Source organism: Nerophis lumbriciformis, linkage group LG17 (assembly GCF_033978685.3).
Source record: "Nerophis lumbriciformis linkage group LG17, RoL_Nlum_v2.1, whole genome shotgun sequence".
Lineage (NCBI taxonomy): Eukaryota > Metazoa > Chordata > Actinopteri > Syngnathiformes > Syngnathidae > Nerophis > Nerophis lumbriciformis.
Genome location: NC_084564.2, coordinates 38,440,001 through 38,460,184, shown reverse-complemented (window position 1 = coordinate 38,460,184; position 20,184 = coordinate 38,440,001). Strand labels below are relative to the sequence as shown.

Genomic DNA, 20,184 nt, shown 5'->3' with positions numbered 1-20,184 from the left:
AACCTCCCGGGACAAATTTTCTCCCGAAATTCAGGCGGAGCCGGAAGCCACGCCCCCTCCAGCTCCACGCGGACCTGAGTGACGTCAGTTGCGCAACACCACGTAAATCGTTGGCCAACCAAAAAGTAACCCCAGTACGCTATAGCCAACATTCACCAGGAGATGGCAACAGACAAACATAGATTACTCTATTACATTCCTCCCCTTTTTAGAAATGTATAGAAGTTACTCAAAATAAATAAACAACCCAACCAAAAAATGCAGCAGCTCAATTAAAAAACTGTACCTAAGCCACATTCTTTTCTTTTTTTTTTTAGTACTGAACTCTTAACCCTCATTTGTAAAAAAATAACATGCTTATTATACAAACAGTATTTGTACACCTTTAACACAGATTTTTATACTGTCTTCAGAGATTCAGTTTTTTTGGTGGTACTCGAAACCTTTCTGGGTACCTGCGAAAGGGTGTTCAGCATGGTTGGAAAAATAGTGACAGAGAATAGAACAAGGATGGACAATTCAACTCTTAACTCAACAATGAGTAGATGAGTGTTATGTGTGTGTATATGTGTAAATAAATGAACACTGAAATTCAAGTATTTCTTTTATTTATATATATATATATATATATATATATATATATATATATATATATAATATATATAATAAAATAAATATATATATAGCTAAAATTCACTGAAAGTCAAGTATTTCTTATCCATCCATCCATCCATCTTCTTCCGCTTATCCGAGGTCGGATCGCGGGGGCAGCAGCCTAAGCAGGGAAGCCCAGACTTCCCTCTCCACAGCCACTTCGTCCAGCTCCTCCCGGGGGATCCCGAGGCGTTCCCAGGCCAGCCGGGAGACATAGTCTTCCCAACGTGTCCTGGGTCTTCCCCGTGGCCTCCTACCGGTCGGACGTGCCCTAAACACCTCCCGAGGGAGGCGATCGGGTGGCATCCTGACCAGATGCCAGAACCACCTCATCTGGCTCCTCTCGATGTGGAGGAGCAGCGGCTTTACTTTGAGCTCCCCCCGAATGACAGAGCTTCTCACCCTATCTCTAAGGGAGAGCCCCGCCACCCGGCGGAGGAAACTCATTTCGGCCGCTTGTACCCGTGATCTTGTCCTTTCGGTCATAACCCAAAGCTCATGACCATAGGTGAGGATGGGAACGTAGATCGACCGGTAAATTGAGAGCTTTGCCTTCTGACTCAGCTCCTTCTTCACCACAACGGATCGATACAGCGTCCGCATTACTGAAGATGCCGCACCGATCCGCCTGTCGATCTCACCATCCACTCTTCCCTCACTCGTGAACAAGACTCCGAGGTACTTGAACTCCTCCACTTGGGGCAGTATTTCTTATATATATATATATATATATATATATATATATGAAATACTTGACTTGGTGAATTCTAGCTGTAAATATACTCCTCCCCTCTTAGCCCCGCCCCCAACCACGCCCCCGCCCCCCCCCCCCCCCCCACCCCCCACCTCCCGAAATCGGAGGTCTCAAGGTTGGCAAGTATGTTTTATAGGTACCAACTAGGGATGTCCGATAATATCGGACTGACGATATTATCGGCCGATAAATGCTTTAACGTGTAATATCAAAAAGCATCGGTATCAGCTTCAAAATGATCGGTATCGGTTTCAAAAGTATGACTTTTTAAAACGCCGCTGTGTACACGGACGTAGGGAGAAGTACAGAGCGCCAATAAACCTTAAAGGCACTGCCTTTGCGTGCCGGCCCAATCACTTACCACAGGGGTCGGCAACCCGTGGCTCCGGAGCCGCATGCGGCTCTTTGACCACTCTGATGCGGCTCAGCTGCATTCTTGCCAACCCTCCCGATTTTTCCGGGAGACTTTCACTGCCTCTCCCAGGGCAAACATTCTCCGATTTTCACCCGGACTACAAAATTGAGGGCGTGCCGTGATGGCACTGCATTTTGCGTCCTCTACAACCTGTCGTCGCGTCCGCTTTTTCACCTAAGAAACATTTTGTATGCGGCGTCTGCTCACACACTAAGTGACAGCAAGGCATACTTGTTCAACAGCCATACAGATCACACTGACGGTGGCCGTATAAACAACTATAACACTCTTACTAATATGCGCCACACTGTGAACCCACACCAAACAAGAATGACAAACACATTTCGGGAGAACATCCACACCGTAACACAACATAAACACAACAGAACAAATACCCAGAATCCCATGCATCCCTAACTCTTCCGGGCTACATTACACACCCTGCTACCACCAAACCCCGCCCACCTCAATCTACGCATGGGGGGTGGGAGGGTGTTGTTGATGTGTGTGTGTGTGTGTGTGTGTGGGGGGGGGGGGGGGGGGGGGGGCTTTGGTGGTAGCGGGGGTGTATAAAGTAGCCCGGAAGAGTTAGGGATGCATGGGATTCTGGGTATTTGTTCTGTTGTGTTACAGTGCGGATGTTCTCCCGAAATGTGTTTGTCATTCTTGTTTGGTGTGGGTTCACAGTGTGGCGCATATTAGTAAGAGTGTTAAAGTTGTTTATATCGCCACCCTCAGTGTGATCTGAATGGCTGTTAACCAAGTATGCATGGCATTCACTTATGTGTGTCTGCAGAAGCCTCATATAACATGTAACTGGGCTGGCAAGCTGTTTGTTCAAGCCGTAGAGGGCGCTAAAGGTAGTGACATCACGGCACGCCCTTATTATTGTTGTTTGGGTGAAAATCAGCATACATTCGAGAGAATAGTTTCCCTGAAATTCGGGAGTCTACCGGAAAAATCGGGAGGGTTGGCAAGTGTGACGCTGTCAAGTGCCCTTCATATAAAACTCGCGGGCCGCACTAACATTACATTTACATATTAAGGTGCGGGCCGCGTGTCTGAGACCCCTGGTTTGTACATAGCACAAAGCAAAAAAAACCTTTGTATGTAGTGTTATTTCATTTTAAATTTCAAAAGAGTTTTGTGGCTCCCATTGTTTTCTTTAATTTGTGGAAACGGGTCAACATGGCTCTTTGAGTGGTAAAGGTTGCCGATCCTGACCTACCAGAACACACACAGCAGAAAAACCATTCAATTGTTCAGTTTGCGTCAAAAGTTTTTCGAGAAATAGCAGTTTGAATCGACACATGAGTACACACACGGGGGTAAAACCATTTGTTTGTTCAGTTTGTGGTAAAAACTTTTCTCGCAAAAGCGGTTTGAATGAACACGTGAGTACGCACACAGGAGAAAGACCATTTGATTGTTCAGTTTGTGGTAAACGATTCTTTCAAACAAGCGGTTTGACCAAACACATGAGAACGCACACGGGAGAAAAACCATTTGAATGTTCAACTTGTGGTAAAAACTTTTCTCCCAAAAGCGGTTTGAATGAACACATGAGTACGGGACGGCGTGGCGCAGTGGTAGAGTGGCCGTGCGCGACCCGAGGGTCCCTGGTTCAATCCCCACCTAGTACCAACCTCGTCATGTCCGTTGTGTCCTGAGCAAGACACTTCACCCTTGCTCCTGATGGGTGCTGGTTAGCGCCTTGCATGGCAGCTCCCTCCATCAGTGTGTGAATGTGTGTGTGAATGGGTAAGTGTGGAAGTAGTGTCAAAGCGCTTTGAGTACCTTGAAGGTAGAAAAGCGCTATACAAGTACAACCCATTTATCATTTTATTACGCACACAGGAGAAAGACCATTTGATTGTTCAGTTTGTGGTAAACGATTCTTTCAAACAAGCGGTTTGACCAAACACATGAGAACGCACACGGGAGAAAAACCATTTGAATGTTCAACTTGTGGTAAAAACTTTTCTCGCAAAAGCGGTTTGAATGAACACGTGAGTACGCACACAGGAGAAAGACCATTTGATTGTTCAGTTTGTGGTAAACGATTCTTTCAAACAAGCGGTTTGACCAAACACATGAGAACGCAAACGGGAGAAAAACCATTTGAATGTTCAACTTGTGGTAAAAACTTTTCTCGCAAAAGCGGTTTGAATGAACACGTGAGTACGCACACAGGAGAAAGACCATTTGATTGTTCAGTTTGTGGTAAACGATTCTTTCAAACAAGCGGTTTGACCAAACACATGAGAACGCACACGGGAGAGAAACCATTTGAATGTTCAACTTGTGGTAAAAACTTTTCTCGCAAAAGCGGTTTGAATGAACACGTGAGTACGCACACAGGAGAAAGACCATTTGATTGTTCAGTTTGTGGTAAAAACGTTGCTTTCAGGAGCGGTTTGACTCAACACATGAGAACACACACTGGAGATAAAAAATGTATTTGTTCAGTTTGCAGTAAAAGATTTTTACAAAAATGTAACCTGACTCAACACATGAGAACGCACACAGGAGAAAGACCATTTGATTGTTCATTTTGTGGTAAAAGCTTCACCCAAAATAGTAGTTTGACTCAACACATGAGAACTCACACAGGTGTAAAATTCTTTAACTGTTCAGTTTGCGGTAAAACCTTCTCTGAGAAACGCGGTTTGACCCAACATGAGAAGACACACAGGATCTTAACAAGTTTGTTGTTCAGTTTGCGGTAAAACCTTCTCTGAGAAAGGCGGTTTGACCCAACACATGAGAAGACACACAGGATCTTAACAAGTTTGTTGTTAAGTTTGCGGTAAAAGCTTTTCTTGAAAGAGTTTTAAATGTGCACATGAGAACTCACACATGTAAAAGATTATTATTTGTTCAGTTTCCTATGAAAGCTTTTTACCGTTATGTAATTTTACATTAATTATTATGAATTATTCCATGTTAGGAATTTGCCTGTCACTAATTGTATATCAATTGTTGTTGGCAGTTTTAGATGTTTTTGAAGGCTTTATCTGCTATTTAACAAGATCCACTCGACGTCCATTGGGTTTCTCATTGTCATCTCACTGGGTTGAGTTTTTCCTTGCCCTGATGTGAGATCTGAGCCGAGGAAGTCGTTGTGGCTTGTGCAGCCCTTTGAGACACTTGTGAATTAGGGCTATATAAATAAACATTGATTGACCTCATATCTGCGGCTTTTCACATGCACAAGTGAATGCAAGGCCAACAGCCATACAGGTCACACTGAGGTTGGCCGTATAAACAACTTTAACACTGTTACAAATATGCGCCACACTGTGAACCCACACCGAACAAGAATGACAAACACATTTCGGGAGAACATCCGCACCGTAACACAACAGAACAAATACCCAGAAGCCCTTGATGGACTAACTCTTCCGGGACGCTACAATATACACCGCCCGCTACCCCCGCCCCTCCCCCCCCCCCCACACACACACACCTCAACCCCGCCCACCTCCACCTCCTCAGAGCATGTCCCAAATTCCAAGCTGCTGTTTTGAGGCATGTTAAAAAAAATAATGCACTTTGTGACTTCAATAATAAATATGACAGTGCCATGTTGGCATTTTTTTCCATAACTTGAGTTGATTTATTTTGGAAAACCTTGTTACATTGTTTAATGCATCCAGCGGGGGCATCACAACAAAATTAGGCATAATAATGTGTTAATTCCACGACTGTATATATCGGTATCACTTGATATCAGAATCGGTAATTAAGAGTTGGACAATATCGGCATATCGGATATAAGCAAAAAAGCCATTATCGGACATCTCTAATTCCAAACATGTTTTTGTTAAATCAAAATACTTAAATATATGCTTTGAAAGAAAGTTACCCATCAAATTGAACACAAAAAAATTTAAATACATTTTAAGGCAAAAAAAAACAGGCAGCTCAGTCGCCAGAATTTTACTGTAAAAGAACTGTGGTACCGTTTTTCCATTTGCAGTAAATACTGTAAAAAACACTGTGAATTTTTCAGGAAAATTATGCAGACTGAGCTGCCAATTATTGACCACACAATGTGCAGATTTTTTTTGTACATACAAAAATATAATACTAAAATGTATAGCAATTATGTTATAATATCATGAATATATGTTACATTTACATTCAAATGTTATTCACTGCTACAGGACAGCTATAACTGTGACGTGAACCTCAATCACCCCTGCTCTACAGTATAGACACTTTGTAGGGCTCAACAACAACAACAAACAAACAACAGTTATTTCTGTATTTGTCCGTTTTTAATGAAAAAGATAGTTCTGGAAGGCAGGGGTCTCCAAACTGTTGTCACAATTAGAGCTCCTTTGACAAATAAGGAGATCGAAGTTGTGTTTTATCCCCACATTTTAATTGCACTTTATTCACAAAGCAGATCCCCACTCCGTGTGGTTATTGTCTTGATGCCATGTTGTGTCAATGTGCCATTAAACATAGGGCATATTTTCTGATTGAAATAGTTAAACAATGCTAAGGATTGAGGCAAGTACCCTATTTTCCAGACCATAGGGCGCACTGCCGATGAAAGGTCTATTTTTGATATTTTTACATATATAAGGCGGATTATAAGGCGCATTAAAGGAGTCATATTGTTATTTTTTTTCTAAATGTAAAAGACTTCCTTGTGGTCTACATCAGTGTTTTTCAGTGCTGTGGGAGATTATCTAATTTCACCTATTTGGGTTAAAATATAATTAAGTAATTATAGTCTGCAAATGATGTGCTGTTGTTGAGTGTCGGTGCTGTCTAGAGCTTGGCAGAGTAACCGTGTAATACTCTTCCGAATTGCTTTGTAGATGTGGGAAACAGCGGGAGGCAGGGTGCAGGTAAAAAGGTGTCTAATGCTTAAACCAAAAATAAACCCTAAGAAAAGGTGTTGAAGCTTAGGGAAGGCTATGCAGAACGAAACTAAAACTGAACTGGCTACAAAGTAAATAAAAACGGAATGCTGGACGACAGCAAAGACTTACTGTGGAGCAAAGACGGCATCCACAAAGTACATCCGAACATGACATGACGATCAACAATGTCCACACAAAGAAGGATAAAAACAACTGAAATCTTCTTGATTGCTAAAACGAAGTAGATGCGGGAAATATCGCTCAAAGGAAGACATGAAACTGCTACAGGAAAATACCAAAAAAAGACAAAAAAGCCACCAAAATAGGAGCGCAAGACAAGAACTAAAACACTACACACAGGAAAACAGCAAAAAAGTCCAAATAAGTCAGGGTGTGATGTGACAGGTGGTGACAGTACACCTACTTTGAGACAAGAGCTATAGTGATGCATGCTTGGTTATGCTTTAAAGTCATATCCAACACTTGCGACAACGACTTTTTGCTGTCAACTGAGTTTCGTTTTTTAATGATTTCTGCTGGTGGTGTGCTTCCGCATTTTTTCAACGCAAAAATGTGCCTTGGCTCAAAAAAGGTTGAAAAACACTGCTCTCTGTAACATGTGATGGTGGTTCTTTGGTCAAAATGTTGCATAGATGATGTTTTACACATCATCTTCAAGCCGCTTTCTGACAGTCGCGTTTTGTGGGCGGTCTTATTTACGTGCCTCACCTTCGACAGCGTCTTCTCCCCGTCATCTTTGTTGTAGCGGTGTAGCGTGCAAGGACGGGAGTGGAAGAAGTGTCAAAAGAAGGCGCTAACTGTTTTAATGACATTCAGACTTTACTTCAATCAATAAAGGAGCAGCATCTCCTCATCCGGAAACAACAAAAAGGTCGGAAATGTGTCCCGTGAAAAATTGACCGGAACTCTCTAATAACTAAAGTTCCTTGGGTGAATAATGTAAACTCACTACACCGGTATGTTTTAGTGCTTTCATGGCGAGTTTACTGACAGATATAAGTAAGAACTTTACACTACTTTATATTAGAAATGGCAACAGTGGAGGATGAATGTCCCATAACAAGAAGATAGAGAAAAAGAAGAAGCTTATCGATTACGGAGTCGACACGGACTACAAAGGCGGACTCGCGCAAATTTTCAGGATTTATGCAGATCGCAAATACAGATCAGCAGGTACCAGAAGGTAAGAAAAGTTGCTTTTGCATAATATTGTGAAACAAAACGCCAGATAATATGTCTTACCTTATACACACCCCATAATAATACTCCTATGTTGAAGCACAGTACAATCCATCAAGCGGTGTGGCTTCATAGCTTACCAAAGTCGTACTAAAACATTTTGATGGATTTTTGAGCGCCGTGTGTAATGTTCTATATTTTCAATGGAACATATAAAATGTTGGTATTGTTTACTTGAGTCATATTGCAGTCTACACGTATATCCTATGGGTGAGTGCCATTATATTTTAGTGTACACGTACAGTATCTCTTATGTATGACTGCCATCTACTGGTCACACTTATCATTACACCGTGTACACAAATAAAATAGTTTCGAGGTCAGTAAGCGCAACCAAAATGATTCCGTACATTAGGCGCACCGGGGGCACTTTACTTCAATCAATAACGGAGCAGCATCTTCTCATACGCCGGAAATGTGTCCCGTGAAAAACCGTCCGACCCGAACTCTCTAATACTAAAGTTCCTTAGGTGAATAATGTAAACACACTACACCGGTATGTTTTAGTGCTTTCATGGTGAGTTTACTGACGGATATAAGTAAGAACTTTACACTACTTTATATTAGAAATGGCAACAGTAGAGGATGAATGTCCCATAACAAGAAGATAGAGAAAAAGAAGAAGCTTATTGACTATGGTGTCGATAAGTGGAAGCGCACAATTTTTCAGGACTTATGCAGATCCCAAATACAGATCAGCAGGTACCAGAAGGTAAGAAATGTTGCTTTTGCATAATATTGCGAAACAAAACGCCAGATAATAAGTCTTACCTTATACACACACCATAATAATACTCCTATGTTTAATGCGCTGACAAAAAAATAAAATAAAAATACAATTTAAAAAATAAATAAATAAACAAATAAAAAAATTTAAAAAATAATGCGCTGACAATCCATCAAGCGGTGTGGCTTCATAGCTTACCAAAGTCCTACTAAAACATTTTGATAGATTTTTGAGCGCCGTGTGTAATGTTCTTTATTTTCAATGGAATATATAAAATGTTGGTGTTGTTTACTTGAGTCATATTGCAGTCTACACGTATATCCTATGTGTGAGTGCCATTATATTTTAGTGTACACGTACAGTATCTCTAATGTTTGACTGCCATCTACTGGTCACACTTATCATTACACCGTGTACAAAAATAAAATAGTTTCGAGGTCAGTAAGCACAACCAAAATTATTCCGTACATTAGGCGCATCGGGTTATAAGGGCCACTTTACTTCAATCAATAACGGAGCAGCATCTTCTCATACGCCGGAAATGTGTCCCGTGAAAAACCGTCCGACCGGAACTCTCTAATCACTAAAGTTCCTTGGGTGAATAATGTAAACTCACTATACCGGTATGTTTTAGTGCTTTCATGGCGAGTTTACTGACAGATATAAGTAAGAACTTTATACTACTTTATACTAGAAATGGCAACAGTGGAGGATGAATGTCCCATAACAAGAAGATAGAGAAAAAGAAGAAGCTTATTGACTACGGTGTCGATAAGCGGAAGCGCGCAATTTTTCAGGACTTATGCAGATCCCAAATACAGATCAGCAGGTACCAGAAGGTAAGAAATGTTGCTTTTGCATAATATTGCGAAACAAAACGCCAGATAATATGTCTTACCTTATACACACACCATAATAATACTCCTATGTTTAATGCGCTGACAAAAAAAAAAAAAAAATACAATTTAAAAAATAAATAAATATTTTTTTTTTTAAATAATGCGCTGACAATCCATCAAGCGGTGTGGCTTCATAGCTTACCAAAGTCCTACTAAAACATTTTGATAGATTTTTGAGCGCCGTGTGTAATGTTCTATATTTTCAATGGAATATATAAAATGTTGGTGTTGTTTACTTGAGTCATATTGCAGTCTACCGGTACACGTATATCCTATGTGTGAGTGCCATCATATTTTAGTGTACACGTACAGTATCTCTTATGTATGACTGCCATCTACTGGTCACACTTATCATTACACTGTGTACACAAATAAAATAGTTTTGAGGTCAGTAAGCGCAACCAAAATGATTCTGTACATTAGGCGCACCGGGTTATAAGGGGCACTTTACTTCAATCAATAACGGAGCAGCATCTTCTCATACGCCGGAAATGTGTCCCGTGAAAAACCGTCCGACCAGAACTCTCTAATCACTAAAGTTCCTTGGGTGAATAATGTAAACTCACTACACCGGTATGTTTTAGCGCTTTCATGGTGAGTTTACTGACAGATATAAATAAGAACTTTACACTACTTTATATTAGAAATGGCAACAGCGGACGATGAATGTCCCATAACAAGAAGATAGAGAAAAAGAAGAAGCTTATCGACTACGGTGTCGATAAGCGGAAGCGTGCAATTTTTCAGGACTTATGCAGATCCCAAATACAGATCAGCAGGTATTTCATCAGAAGGTAAGAAATGTTGCTTTTGCATAATATTGCGAAACAAAACGCCAGATAATATGTCTTACCTTATGCACACAGCATAATAATACTCCTATGTTTAATGCGCTGCAAAAAAATAAATAAAATACAATTTAAAAAATAAATAAACAAACAAATTTGAAAAAATCAAAAATAATCCGCTGACAATCCATCAAGCGATGTGATTAGATCTATTAGATAGATTTTTGAGCGCCGTGTGTAATGTTCTATATTTTCAATGGAACGTATAAAACGTTGGTGTTGTTTACTTGAGTCATATTGCAGTCTACACGTATATCCTATGTGTGAGTGCCATTATATTTTAGTGTACACGTACAGTATCTCTTATGTATGACTGCCATCTACTGGTCACACTTATCATTACACCGTGTACACAAATAAAATAGTTTCGAGGTCAGTAAGCGCAACCAAAATGATTCCGTACATTAGGCGCACCGGGGGCACTTTACTTCAATCAATAACGGAGCAGCATCTTCTAATACGCCGGAAATGTGTCCCGTGAAAAACCGTCCGACCCGAACTCTCTAATACTAAAGTTCCTTGGGTGAATAATGTAAACTCACTACACCGGTATGTTTTAGTGCTTTCATGGTGAGTTTACTGACAGATATAAGTAAGAACTTTACACTACTTTATATTAGAAATGGCAACAGCGGAGGATGAATGTCCCATAACAAGAAGATAGAGAAAAAGAAGAAGCTTATCGACTACGGTGTCGATAAGCGGAAGCGCACAATTTTTCAGGACTTATGCAGATCCCAAATACAGATCAGCAGGTACCAGAAGGTAAGAAAAGTTGCTTTTGCATAATATTGCGAAACAAAATGCCAGATAATAAGTCTTACCTTATACACACACCATAATAATACTCCTATGTTTAATGCGCTGACAAAAACAATAAAAAAATAAAATAAAATAAAAAAAAATAAAAAAAATAAAAAAATAATGCGCTGACAATCCATCAAGCGGTGTGGCTTCATAGCTTACCAAAGTCGTACTAAAACATTTTGATAGATTTTTGAGCGCCGTGTGAAATGTTCTATATTTTCAATGGAACATATAAAATGTTGGTGTATACCTGAGTCCTATTGCAGTCTACACATATCTCTTATGTGTGACTGCCATCTACTGGTCACACTTATCATTTCACCATGTACCAAATAAAACAGCTTCGAGGTCTGTAAGCAAAACCAGAATTATTCCGTACATTAGGTATAAGGTGCACTGTCGATTTTTGAGGGGGAAAAAAAGGATTTTAAGTGCGCCTTATAGTCTTTGGACATGTTGGTGAGCTACTCAAAGTCAGGTGGTGATCTACTGGTAGCTGACGAGCCTTTTGAGGTTAGTGGTTCCAATGGCACTTTGGTATACACTTGGCTTTTTTAAAATGTTTTAATTCATGCTAAACCCTACAAGAGGTACACAAAAGGGGAGGAAATGCAGTTTGTGGGAAGACTGGGTCTATTATGAGTCCACAGCCAAATGTGAAGTGTTGTTTGCTCATTTTCAAAGGACAAAGATGTCCTCCAGTGCCGGATGTTACATCACACAGCTTGATTCTTCACACCCTCTTGTCTGTTACTCTGCCTATTTGTAGCCATCTAAGTGCAGGTTCCACATAAGACCCCACCGCCAGACAAACACGGCTAATAACAATGGGAGGAAGGATGCTCCGTGACTACTGAGAGGGAATAATCGGGGATGCATGGTGAATGCGGAGAACTTGACTGAAAGGGATGTTGATCAGTCATCAGGCTACAATGGAAGGCAATGAACAAGTTGGCATTATGCAGGAGACTGCACACACCAGAAACGAGTCGAGATAACGCGCTGGTATTAAGGGTGTAACGGTACACAAAAATCTCGGTTCGGTACGTACCTCGGTTTAGAGGTCACGGTTCGGTTCATTTTCAGTACAGTAAGAAAACAACAAAATATACAAATTTTGGTTATTTATTTACCAAATGTGTAAACAATGGCTTTATCCTTTTAACATTGGGAACACAATAATAATTCTGCCCAAAAATAGAAATAGTTCTGTGTGTGATGGATGTGAGCCACCACCAGGCTGATGAGTGCAACAGCAGGCAGTCATGAATGCTAAACATAACAATAACATACATATACACACACGGTCCATTGCCAGGGTTCATGTGGTCAACATATATCAAATAAAAACTAAATAAGATAAGGCTCAGAATTGGTTTCTTAAAGGGGAACATTATCACCAGACCTATGTAAGCGTCAATATATACCTTGATGTTGCAGAAAAAAGACCATATATTTTTTTAACCAATTTCCGAACTCTAAATGGGTGAATTTTGGCAAATTAAACGCCTTTCTAATATTCGTGACGTCACATCGGGAAGCAATCCGCCATTTTCTCAAACACCGAGTCAAATCAGCTCTGTTATTTTCCCTTTTTTCGACTGTTTTCCGTACCTTGGAGACATCATGCCTCGTCGGTGTGTTGTCGGAGGGTGTGACAACACGAACAGGGACGGATTCAAGTTGCACCAGTGGCCCAAAGATGCGAAAGTGGCAAGAAATTGGACGTTTGTTCCGCACACTTTACCGACGAAAGCTATGCTACGACAGAGATGGCAAGAATGTGTGGATATCCTGCGACACTCAAAGCAGATGCATTTCCAACGATAAAGTCAGAGAAATCTGCCGCCAGACCCCCATTGAATCTGCCGGAGTGTGTGAGCTATTCAGGGACAAAGGACCTCGGTAGCACGGCAAGCAATGGCGGCAGTTTGTTCCCGCAGACGAGCGAGCTAAACCCCCTATCGACCCTAGCTTCCCTGGCCTGCTGACATCAACTCCAAAACTGGACAGATCAGCTTTCAGGAAAAGAGCGCGGATGAGGGTATGTCTACAGAATATATTAATTGATGAAAATTGGGCTGTCTGCACTCTCAAAGTGCATGTTGTTGCCAAATGTATTTCATATGCTGTAAACCTAGTTCATAGTTGTTAGTTTCCTTTAATGCCAAACAAACACATACCAATTGTTGGTTAGAAGGCGATCGCCGAATCCGTCCTCGCTTTCTCCCGTGTCGCTGGCTGTCATGTCGTTTTCGTCGGTTTCGCTTGCATACGGTTCAAACCGATATGGCTCAATAGCTTCAGTTTCTTCTTCAATTTCGTTTTCGCTACCTGCCTCCACACTACAACCATCCGTTTCAATACATGCGTAATCTGTTGAATCGCTTAAGCCGCTGAAATCCGAGTCTGAATCCGAGCTAATGTCGCTATAGCTTGCTGTTCTTTCCGCCATGTTTGTTTGTGTTGGCATCACTATGTGACGTCACAGGAAAATGGACGGGTGGTTAAAATCAGGCACTTTGAAGCTTTTTTTAGGGATATTGCGTGATGAGTAAAAGTTTGAAAAAAACTTCGAAAAATATAATAAGCCACTAGGAACTGATTTTTAATGGTTTTAACAATTCTGAAATTGTGATAATGTTCCCCTTTAACAAAACCTTTCTACATATAAAGTGCTTTTTTGGATTGATTGATTGATTCTTTTATTAGTAGATTGCACAGTACAGTACATATTCCGTACTATTGACCACTAAATGGTAACACCCCAATAAGTTTTTCAACTATGTTAATCAACATTAAACTGCCTCAAGTTGTTGTTCAGATTAAATAAAATGACAACACTTTTCTTCTACATATAAAAAGTAGAAGAAAATATGGTCTTAAATTTTAGTTAAATGTAAGTTGTGTCTTGGATCAAAAATCCTATCCTAGCAATTCAAATCTGCTGAAACAGCTACAAAAGCAACGTGCTTCGACGAAGCTAGTAAAGAGAGACACACTTCACCTCCTAAGCAACAACGGCTGGATTTTAACGGAGGCACTGCTAGCCAGGACAACATTGATAGAGCCATTGCAGCGTGTGTGCTAGAAGACATGCAGGCTATTTCTACAGTGGAGTCACCCGCTTTCAGGCAGCTAATTAGCATGATACCGGGCGTCAAATGGCACCTGGACAGTGAGTACATAAAAATGGAAAGCGAGCTAAAGAAAACACTCCAGACTCTGCCTCTGCTCATCATTCAACACTGAAGGTACACACTCTCTGTGAATTATCTTATATACTCTTTCATTCTAGACTTCTAGAGTGTTTGATTATCACATCACTCTAAATGTATAGTCCAGGGGTCGGCAACCCAAAATGTTGAAAGAGCCAGAATTGGACCAAAACTACAAAAACAAATCTGTCTGGAGCCGAAAAAAAATTAAAAGCCATATTACATACAGATAGTGTGTCATGAGATATAAATTGAATTAAGAGGACCTAAAGGAAACTAAATGAGCTCAAATATAGCTACAAATGAGGCATAATGATGCAATATGTACATATAGCTAGCCTAAATAGCATGTTAGCATCGATTAGCTTGCAGTCATGCAGTGACCAAATATGTCTGATTAGCACTCCACACAAGTCAATAACATCAACAAAACTCACCTGTGTGGAAAGTTTGGTGGACAAATGAGACAGAAAAAGAAGTGGCATAAAACACGTCCTAGAAAGTCGGAGAAAGTTATACATGTAAACAAACTAAGGTGAGTTCAAGGACCGCCAAAATTAGTAGGACAAAACGGCGCTCGCCAAATACTCGAATCAGTGAAGCATGTTTAATATAAACAGTGTGCTTTATAACAATTAGGGAGGTTTGTGTCATGTTTGTCCTCCTACAGAAACCATATTAACACAAAAAATATTTTTTTTTCCCCTCAACTTTTCCCATTTTTCATACATTTTTGAAAAAGCTCCAGAGAGCCACGAGGGCGGCGCTAAAGAGCCGCATGCGGCTCTAGAGCCGCGGGTTGCCGACCCCTGGTATGGACTATAAAGTTCACAAACATAAAGAGGGATGCTAGTGGGCCAGGCCAATCTTTCCTTATCTCTAAACTAAAACTTGTCAAGACTTGGACTATGTGCGTGGTTTGTTCTCCCGAGGTGCAAGTGAATTGGACCAGATGTGGCGTGAAGGTGAATACATGATTTATTTAAACACTATAACTACAAAAAAAGTACAAACGAAAAGCGCGCACAGTGGCGGAGAAACGACTTGGCTATGAAAACAAATACTTGCACAAAGGCAGAAACTATGAACAAGAAAAAACACTAACTGTGGCTTAATAAACAAAAACTTACTTGGCATGGAACCGGCATGAAAAAAGAGCAGCAAGGGTCATAAGGGTGTGGAGAGTGTGCAGAAGCATAAATGCGGGATGTCGTCAGAACGACAAACTGAAAACAATGAACTTAAATACTATAGACATGATTAACGACAACAGGTGCGTGACTCAAAACGTGAAACAGGTGCGTGACGTGACAGGTGAAAACTAATGGTTGCTATGGTGACAAAACAAAAGTGCACAAAAAGTCCAAAAACAAAACCGAACATGACCAAAACAAAAACATGATCACACAGACATGACAAAACTGGGGAAATGTGTAGAGTGTTCTGGGCTTCAGACATGATTTTATTTCACAATTCCTTGAGAGAAAAAAAAAACGCCTGGTTAGGCTTTGTGTATGTAGTGTGTGCCTTCCTTGGTTTACAGCTAAGTTGTTATTTAGCTGTTTGTTACTTATGTATGTTATATTGCAGCTATTTAAAATAGTTTTGTCAATTTGTTCTGGCCTGAAACAAATTGGCCCTTTGAAACATATCTTAGTCTTTGTGTGTTGTATGTAGACCACATTGCTTAGCCGAGTTCAGTGATGCAAATGCATGTCAAGTTGATCAACACATTGTATTATTCTCCAGTGCAATAACAGTACTGGAATGAAGGCTAAAAGGGCATTAATGGGAGCCTTAAAAAAAAAAAAAGTGGTGTGAGTAACTGAGTTAGTAACTGAGTTACTTTTGAAATAAAGTAACTAGTAACTGTAACTAGTTACTGGTTTTCAGTAACTAACCCAACACTGCTTGAGACTGACGATGGACCAGTGCAGGGTTAATTAAACCCACCCTCGCACCATCAGTCAGCTGGGATAGGCAACATCAAAGAAAACAATGACTGAACTCTGAACATAGGAGGTTCGTCATTAAACCAGAGCTCCGTGTGGTTTGTTTGGACAGTGGGGTCACAGGTGTCTTATCTTAGCAGGGTCTTCCTCGTGTCTCGATGTTTTAAATTGGCAGAGACGAGACGGCCGGTGGAGCAGGACAGAGGCGGCCTTACACGGACAGGCCAACTCGCACAAAGCCTGGGAGAGGCGAGACCAGAGCACTGCCGTCTAGACGCTTTACTGATAATCAATCAAAATGCATCGGTCTGTCAACAGCAAGGAGGAGGAGAAGGAGTTCAAGGTTGTCCTCCTGAGTGGCTTTCCTTCGGCGGGTAAGACCACAATCTATTTTCTACCTGCTATGGACGGACAGAACTTCTCTCCAAAGGGAGTCAAGTTTACGTTTATTGTGTTTACCGGGAAATAAGATGAAGTATATACTAGAGATGTCTGATAATGGCTTTTTTGCCGATATCCGATATTGTCCAACTCTTAATTACCGATTCCGATATCAACCGATACCGATATATACAGTCGTGGAATTAACACATTATTATGCCTAATTTTGTTGTGATGCATTAAACAATGTAACAAGGTTTTCCAAAATAAATCAACTCAAGTTATGGAAAAAAATGCCAACACGGCACTGCCATATTTATTGAAGTCACAAAGTGCATTATTTTTATTGAACACGCCTCAAAACAACAACTTGGAATTTGGGACATGCTCTCCCTGAGAGAGCATGAGGAGGTTGAGGTGGGCGGGGGTTTCTAGGGTAGGGATAGCGGGGGGTTTATATTGTAGCGTCCCGGAAGAGTTAGTGCTGCAAGGGGTTCTGGGTATTTGTTCTGTTGTGTTTATGTTGTGTTACGGTGCGGATGTTCTCCCGAAATGTGTTTGTCATTCTTGTTTGGTGTGGGTTCACAGTGTGGCGCATATTTGTAACAGTGTTAAAGTTGTTTATACGGCCACCCTCAGTGTGACCTGTTTTACCAAGTATGCTTGCATTCACTTGTGTGTGTGTGAAAAGCCGTAGATATTATGTGATTGGGCAGTGCCTTTAAGGTTTATTGGCGCTCTGTACTTCTCCCTACGTCCGTGTACAAAGCGGCGGTTTAAAAAGTCATACATTTTACTTTTTGAAACCGATACCGATAATTTCCGATATTACATTTTAAAGCATTTATCGGCCGATAATATCGGCAGTCCGAAATTATCAGACATCCCTAGTTGTCAGTATAGATAATTGATCTTGGCATCGGCTTGAAAAGACATATGATGCATCCCTAATCGTTATTGCAGCAAGAGCATGGGTGAGAAATCATTATTTTTGTCTCAAAAACAAAAACTATTTTTTTTCCGATAGCAAATAGCATTTTTTTAAATTTTCCACTCCAGAAACAAACAACCTACGTCCGTGTACCGCTCCATACAGCGGCGTTTTAAAAAGTCATACATTTTACTTTTTGAAACCTATACCGATAATTTCCGATATTACATTTTAAAGCATTTATCGACCGATAATATCGACAGTCCGATATTATCGGACATCTCTAGCGAGCACGAAGAGAGGGTCAAGCGTTGGAACAGAAGGAAGCTGTGACTTGACGCTGCAAATGTGGAACTTGGAGCCAAGCTATGCCAACATAAATGACGTGCTTAAAGGGGAACATTATCACAATTTCAGAAGGGTTAAAACCATTAAAAATCAGTTCCCAGTGGCTTATTTTATTTTTCGAAGTTTTTTTCAAAATTTTACCCATCACGCAATATCCCTAAAAAAAGCTTCAAAGTGCCTGATTTTAACCACCCGTCCATTTTCCTGTGACGTCACATAGTGAAGCCAACACAAACAAACATGGCGGAAAGAACAGCAAGCTATAGCGACATTAGCTCGGATTCAGACTCGGATTTCAGCGGCTTAAGCGATTCAACAGATTACGCATGTATTGAAACGGATGGTTGTAGTGTGGAGGCAGGTAGCGAAAACGAAATTGAAGAAGAAACTGAAGCTATTGAGCCATATCGGTTTGAACCGTATGCAAGCGAAACCGACGAAAACGACACGACAGCCAGCGACACGGGAGAAAGCGAGGACGAATTCGGCGATCGCCTTCTAACCAACGATTGGTATGTGTTTGTTTGGCATTAAAGGAAACTAACAACTATGAACTAGGTTTACAGCATATGCAATACATTTGGCAACAACATGCACTTTGAGAGTGCAGACAGCCCAATTTTCATCAATTAATATATTCTGTAGACATACCCTCATCCGCGCTCTTTTCCTGAAAGCTGATCTGTCCAGTTTTGGAGTTGATGTCAGCAGGCCAGGGAAGCTAGGGTCGATATTCTTCTCTTGATCATCTTCGGTGGCATAAGGGACGGTAGAAACGATGTGAGTCAAGACATCCAGGGGGTTTAGCTCGCTCGTCTGCGGGAACAAACTGCCGCCATTGCTTGCCGTGCTACCGAGGTCCTTTGTCCCTGAATTGCTCACACACTCCGGCAGATTCAATGGGGGTCTGGCGGCAGATTTCTTTGACTTTATCGTTGGAAATGCATCTGCTTTGAGTGTCGCAGGATATCCACACATTCTTGCCATCTCTGTCGTAGCATAGCTTTCGCCGGTAAAGTGTGCGGAACAAACGTCCAATTTCTTGCCACTTTGGCATCTTTGGGCCACTGGTGCAACTTGAATCCGTCCCTGTTCGTGTTGTTACACCCTCCGACAACACACCGACGAGGCATGATGTCTCCAAGGTACGGAAAACAGTCAAAAAAACGGAAAATAACAGAGCTGATTTGATTCGGTGTTTGTAATGGCAGATTGCTTCCCGACGTCTTCGCTCCGAGAGCAAATAATAGAAAGGCGTTTAATTCGCCAAAATTCACCCATTTAGAGTTCGGAAATCGGTTAAAAAAATATATGGTCTTTTTTCTGCAACATCAAGGTATATATTGACGCTTACATAGGTCTGGTGATAATGTTCCCCTTTAACCAAAATCAACTGGTGAAAAAAAATAATGTTCTCGGCCAACTTGACCAAACAGACAACTGTCCATCGAGCGAGTCACTATAATATTGATCAAGATACATGCAGCACTTCACACTGTCGAGCTTGACGGGTTGTCAAATATAAGACAACGCGTCTTATTTAGACTATTCTCGGGAAAACAAAATACAGTCGGATGTTTGGGTCACAACGGCACACACTCGGTTCTGAACCCATGACTTTTGCTCGTTATCCACAGCATAAACATGTGTAATCAGCATGTGTATCAAATAGATTTGAGAAGGAAACACCAGCGTAAAAGAGAATAATTTCATGAAAGAGAGGGAGAGAGACAAGGGCATATAAACAATACAGAGCAGAGCAAACAACTCGATGGCAGGCACCTTGTTTTAGCCGAGTCTGCTGCATTTTTAAAGGGGAACATTATCACCAGACCTATGTAAGCGTCAATATATACCTTGATGTTGCAGAAAAAAGACCATATATTTTTTTAACCGATTTCCGAACTCTAAATGGGTGAATTTTGCCGAATTAAACGCCTTTCTAATATTCGCTCTCGGAGGGGAAGCAATCCGCCATTTTCTCAAACACCGAGTCAAATCAGCTCTGTTATTTTCCGTTTTTTCGACTGTTTTCCGTACCTTGGAGACATCATGCCTCGTCGGTGTGTTGTCGGAGGGTGTAACAACACGAACAGGGACGGATTCAAGT

At 41.0% G+C, this 20,184-nt stretch overlaps 2 protein-coding genes across 5 annotated transcripts in view; one reads left to right on the top strand and one right to left on the bottom strand.

The window, feature by feature from the left end:
* LOC140679516 (uncharacterized) overlaps positions 1-16,688 on the top strand; it is a 96,551-nt gene extending 79,863 nt beyond the window's left edge. The window contains exons 2-5 of the mRNA XM_072915031.1: positions 3,118-3,390; positions 3,670-4,160; positions 4,314-4,490; positions 16,555-16,688. Of these exons, the coding sequence (XP_072771132.1) occupies positions 3,118-3,390; positions 3,670-4,160; positions 4,314-4,490; positions 16,555-16,688 (1,075 nt within the window). The remainder of the gene's footprint in view (positions 1-3,117; positions 3,391-3,669; positions 4,161-4,313; positions 4,491-16,554) is intronic.
* Positions 1-20,184, bottom strand: part of cadm1b (cell adhesion molecule 1b) — an 802,412-nt gene that overhangs the window by 549,693 nt on the left and 232,535 nt on the right. The gene's annotated exons all lie outside the window — the stretch shown is intronic.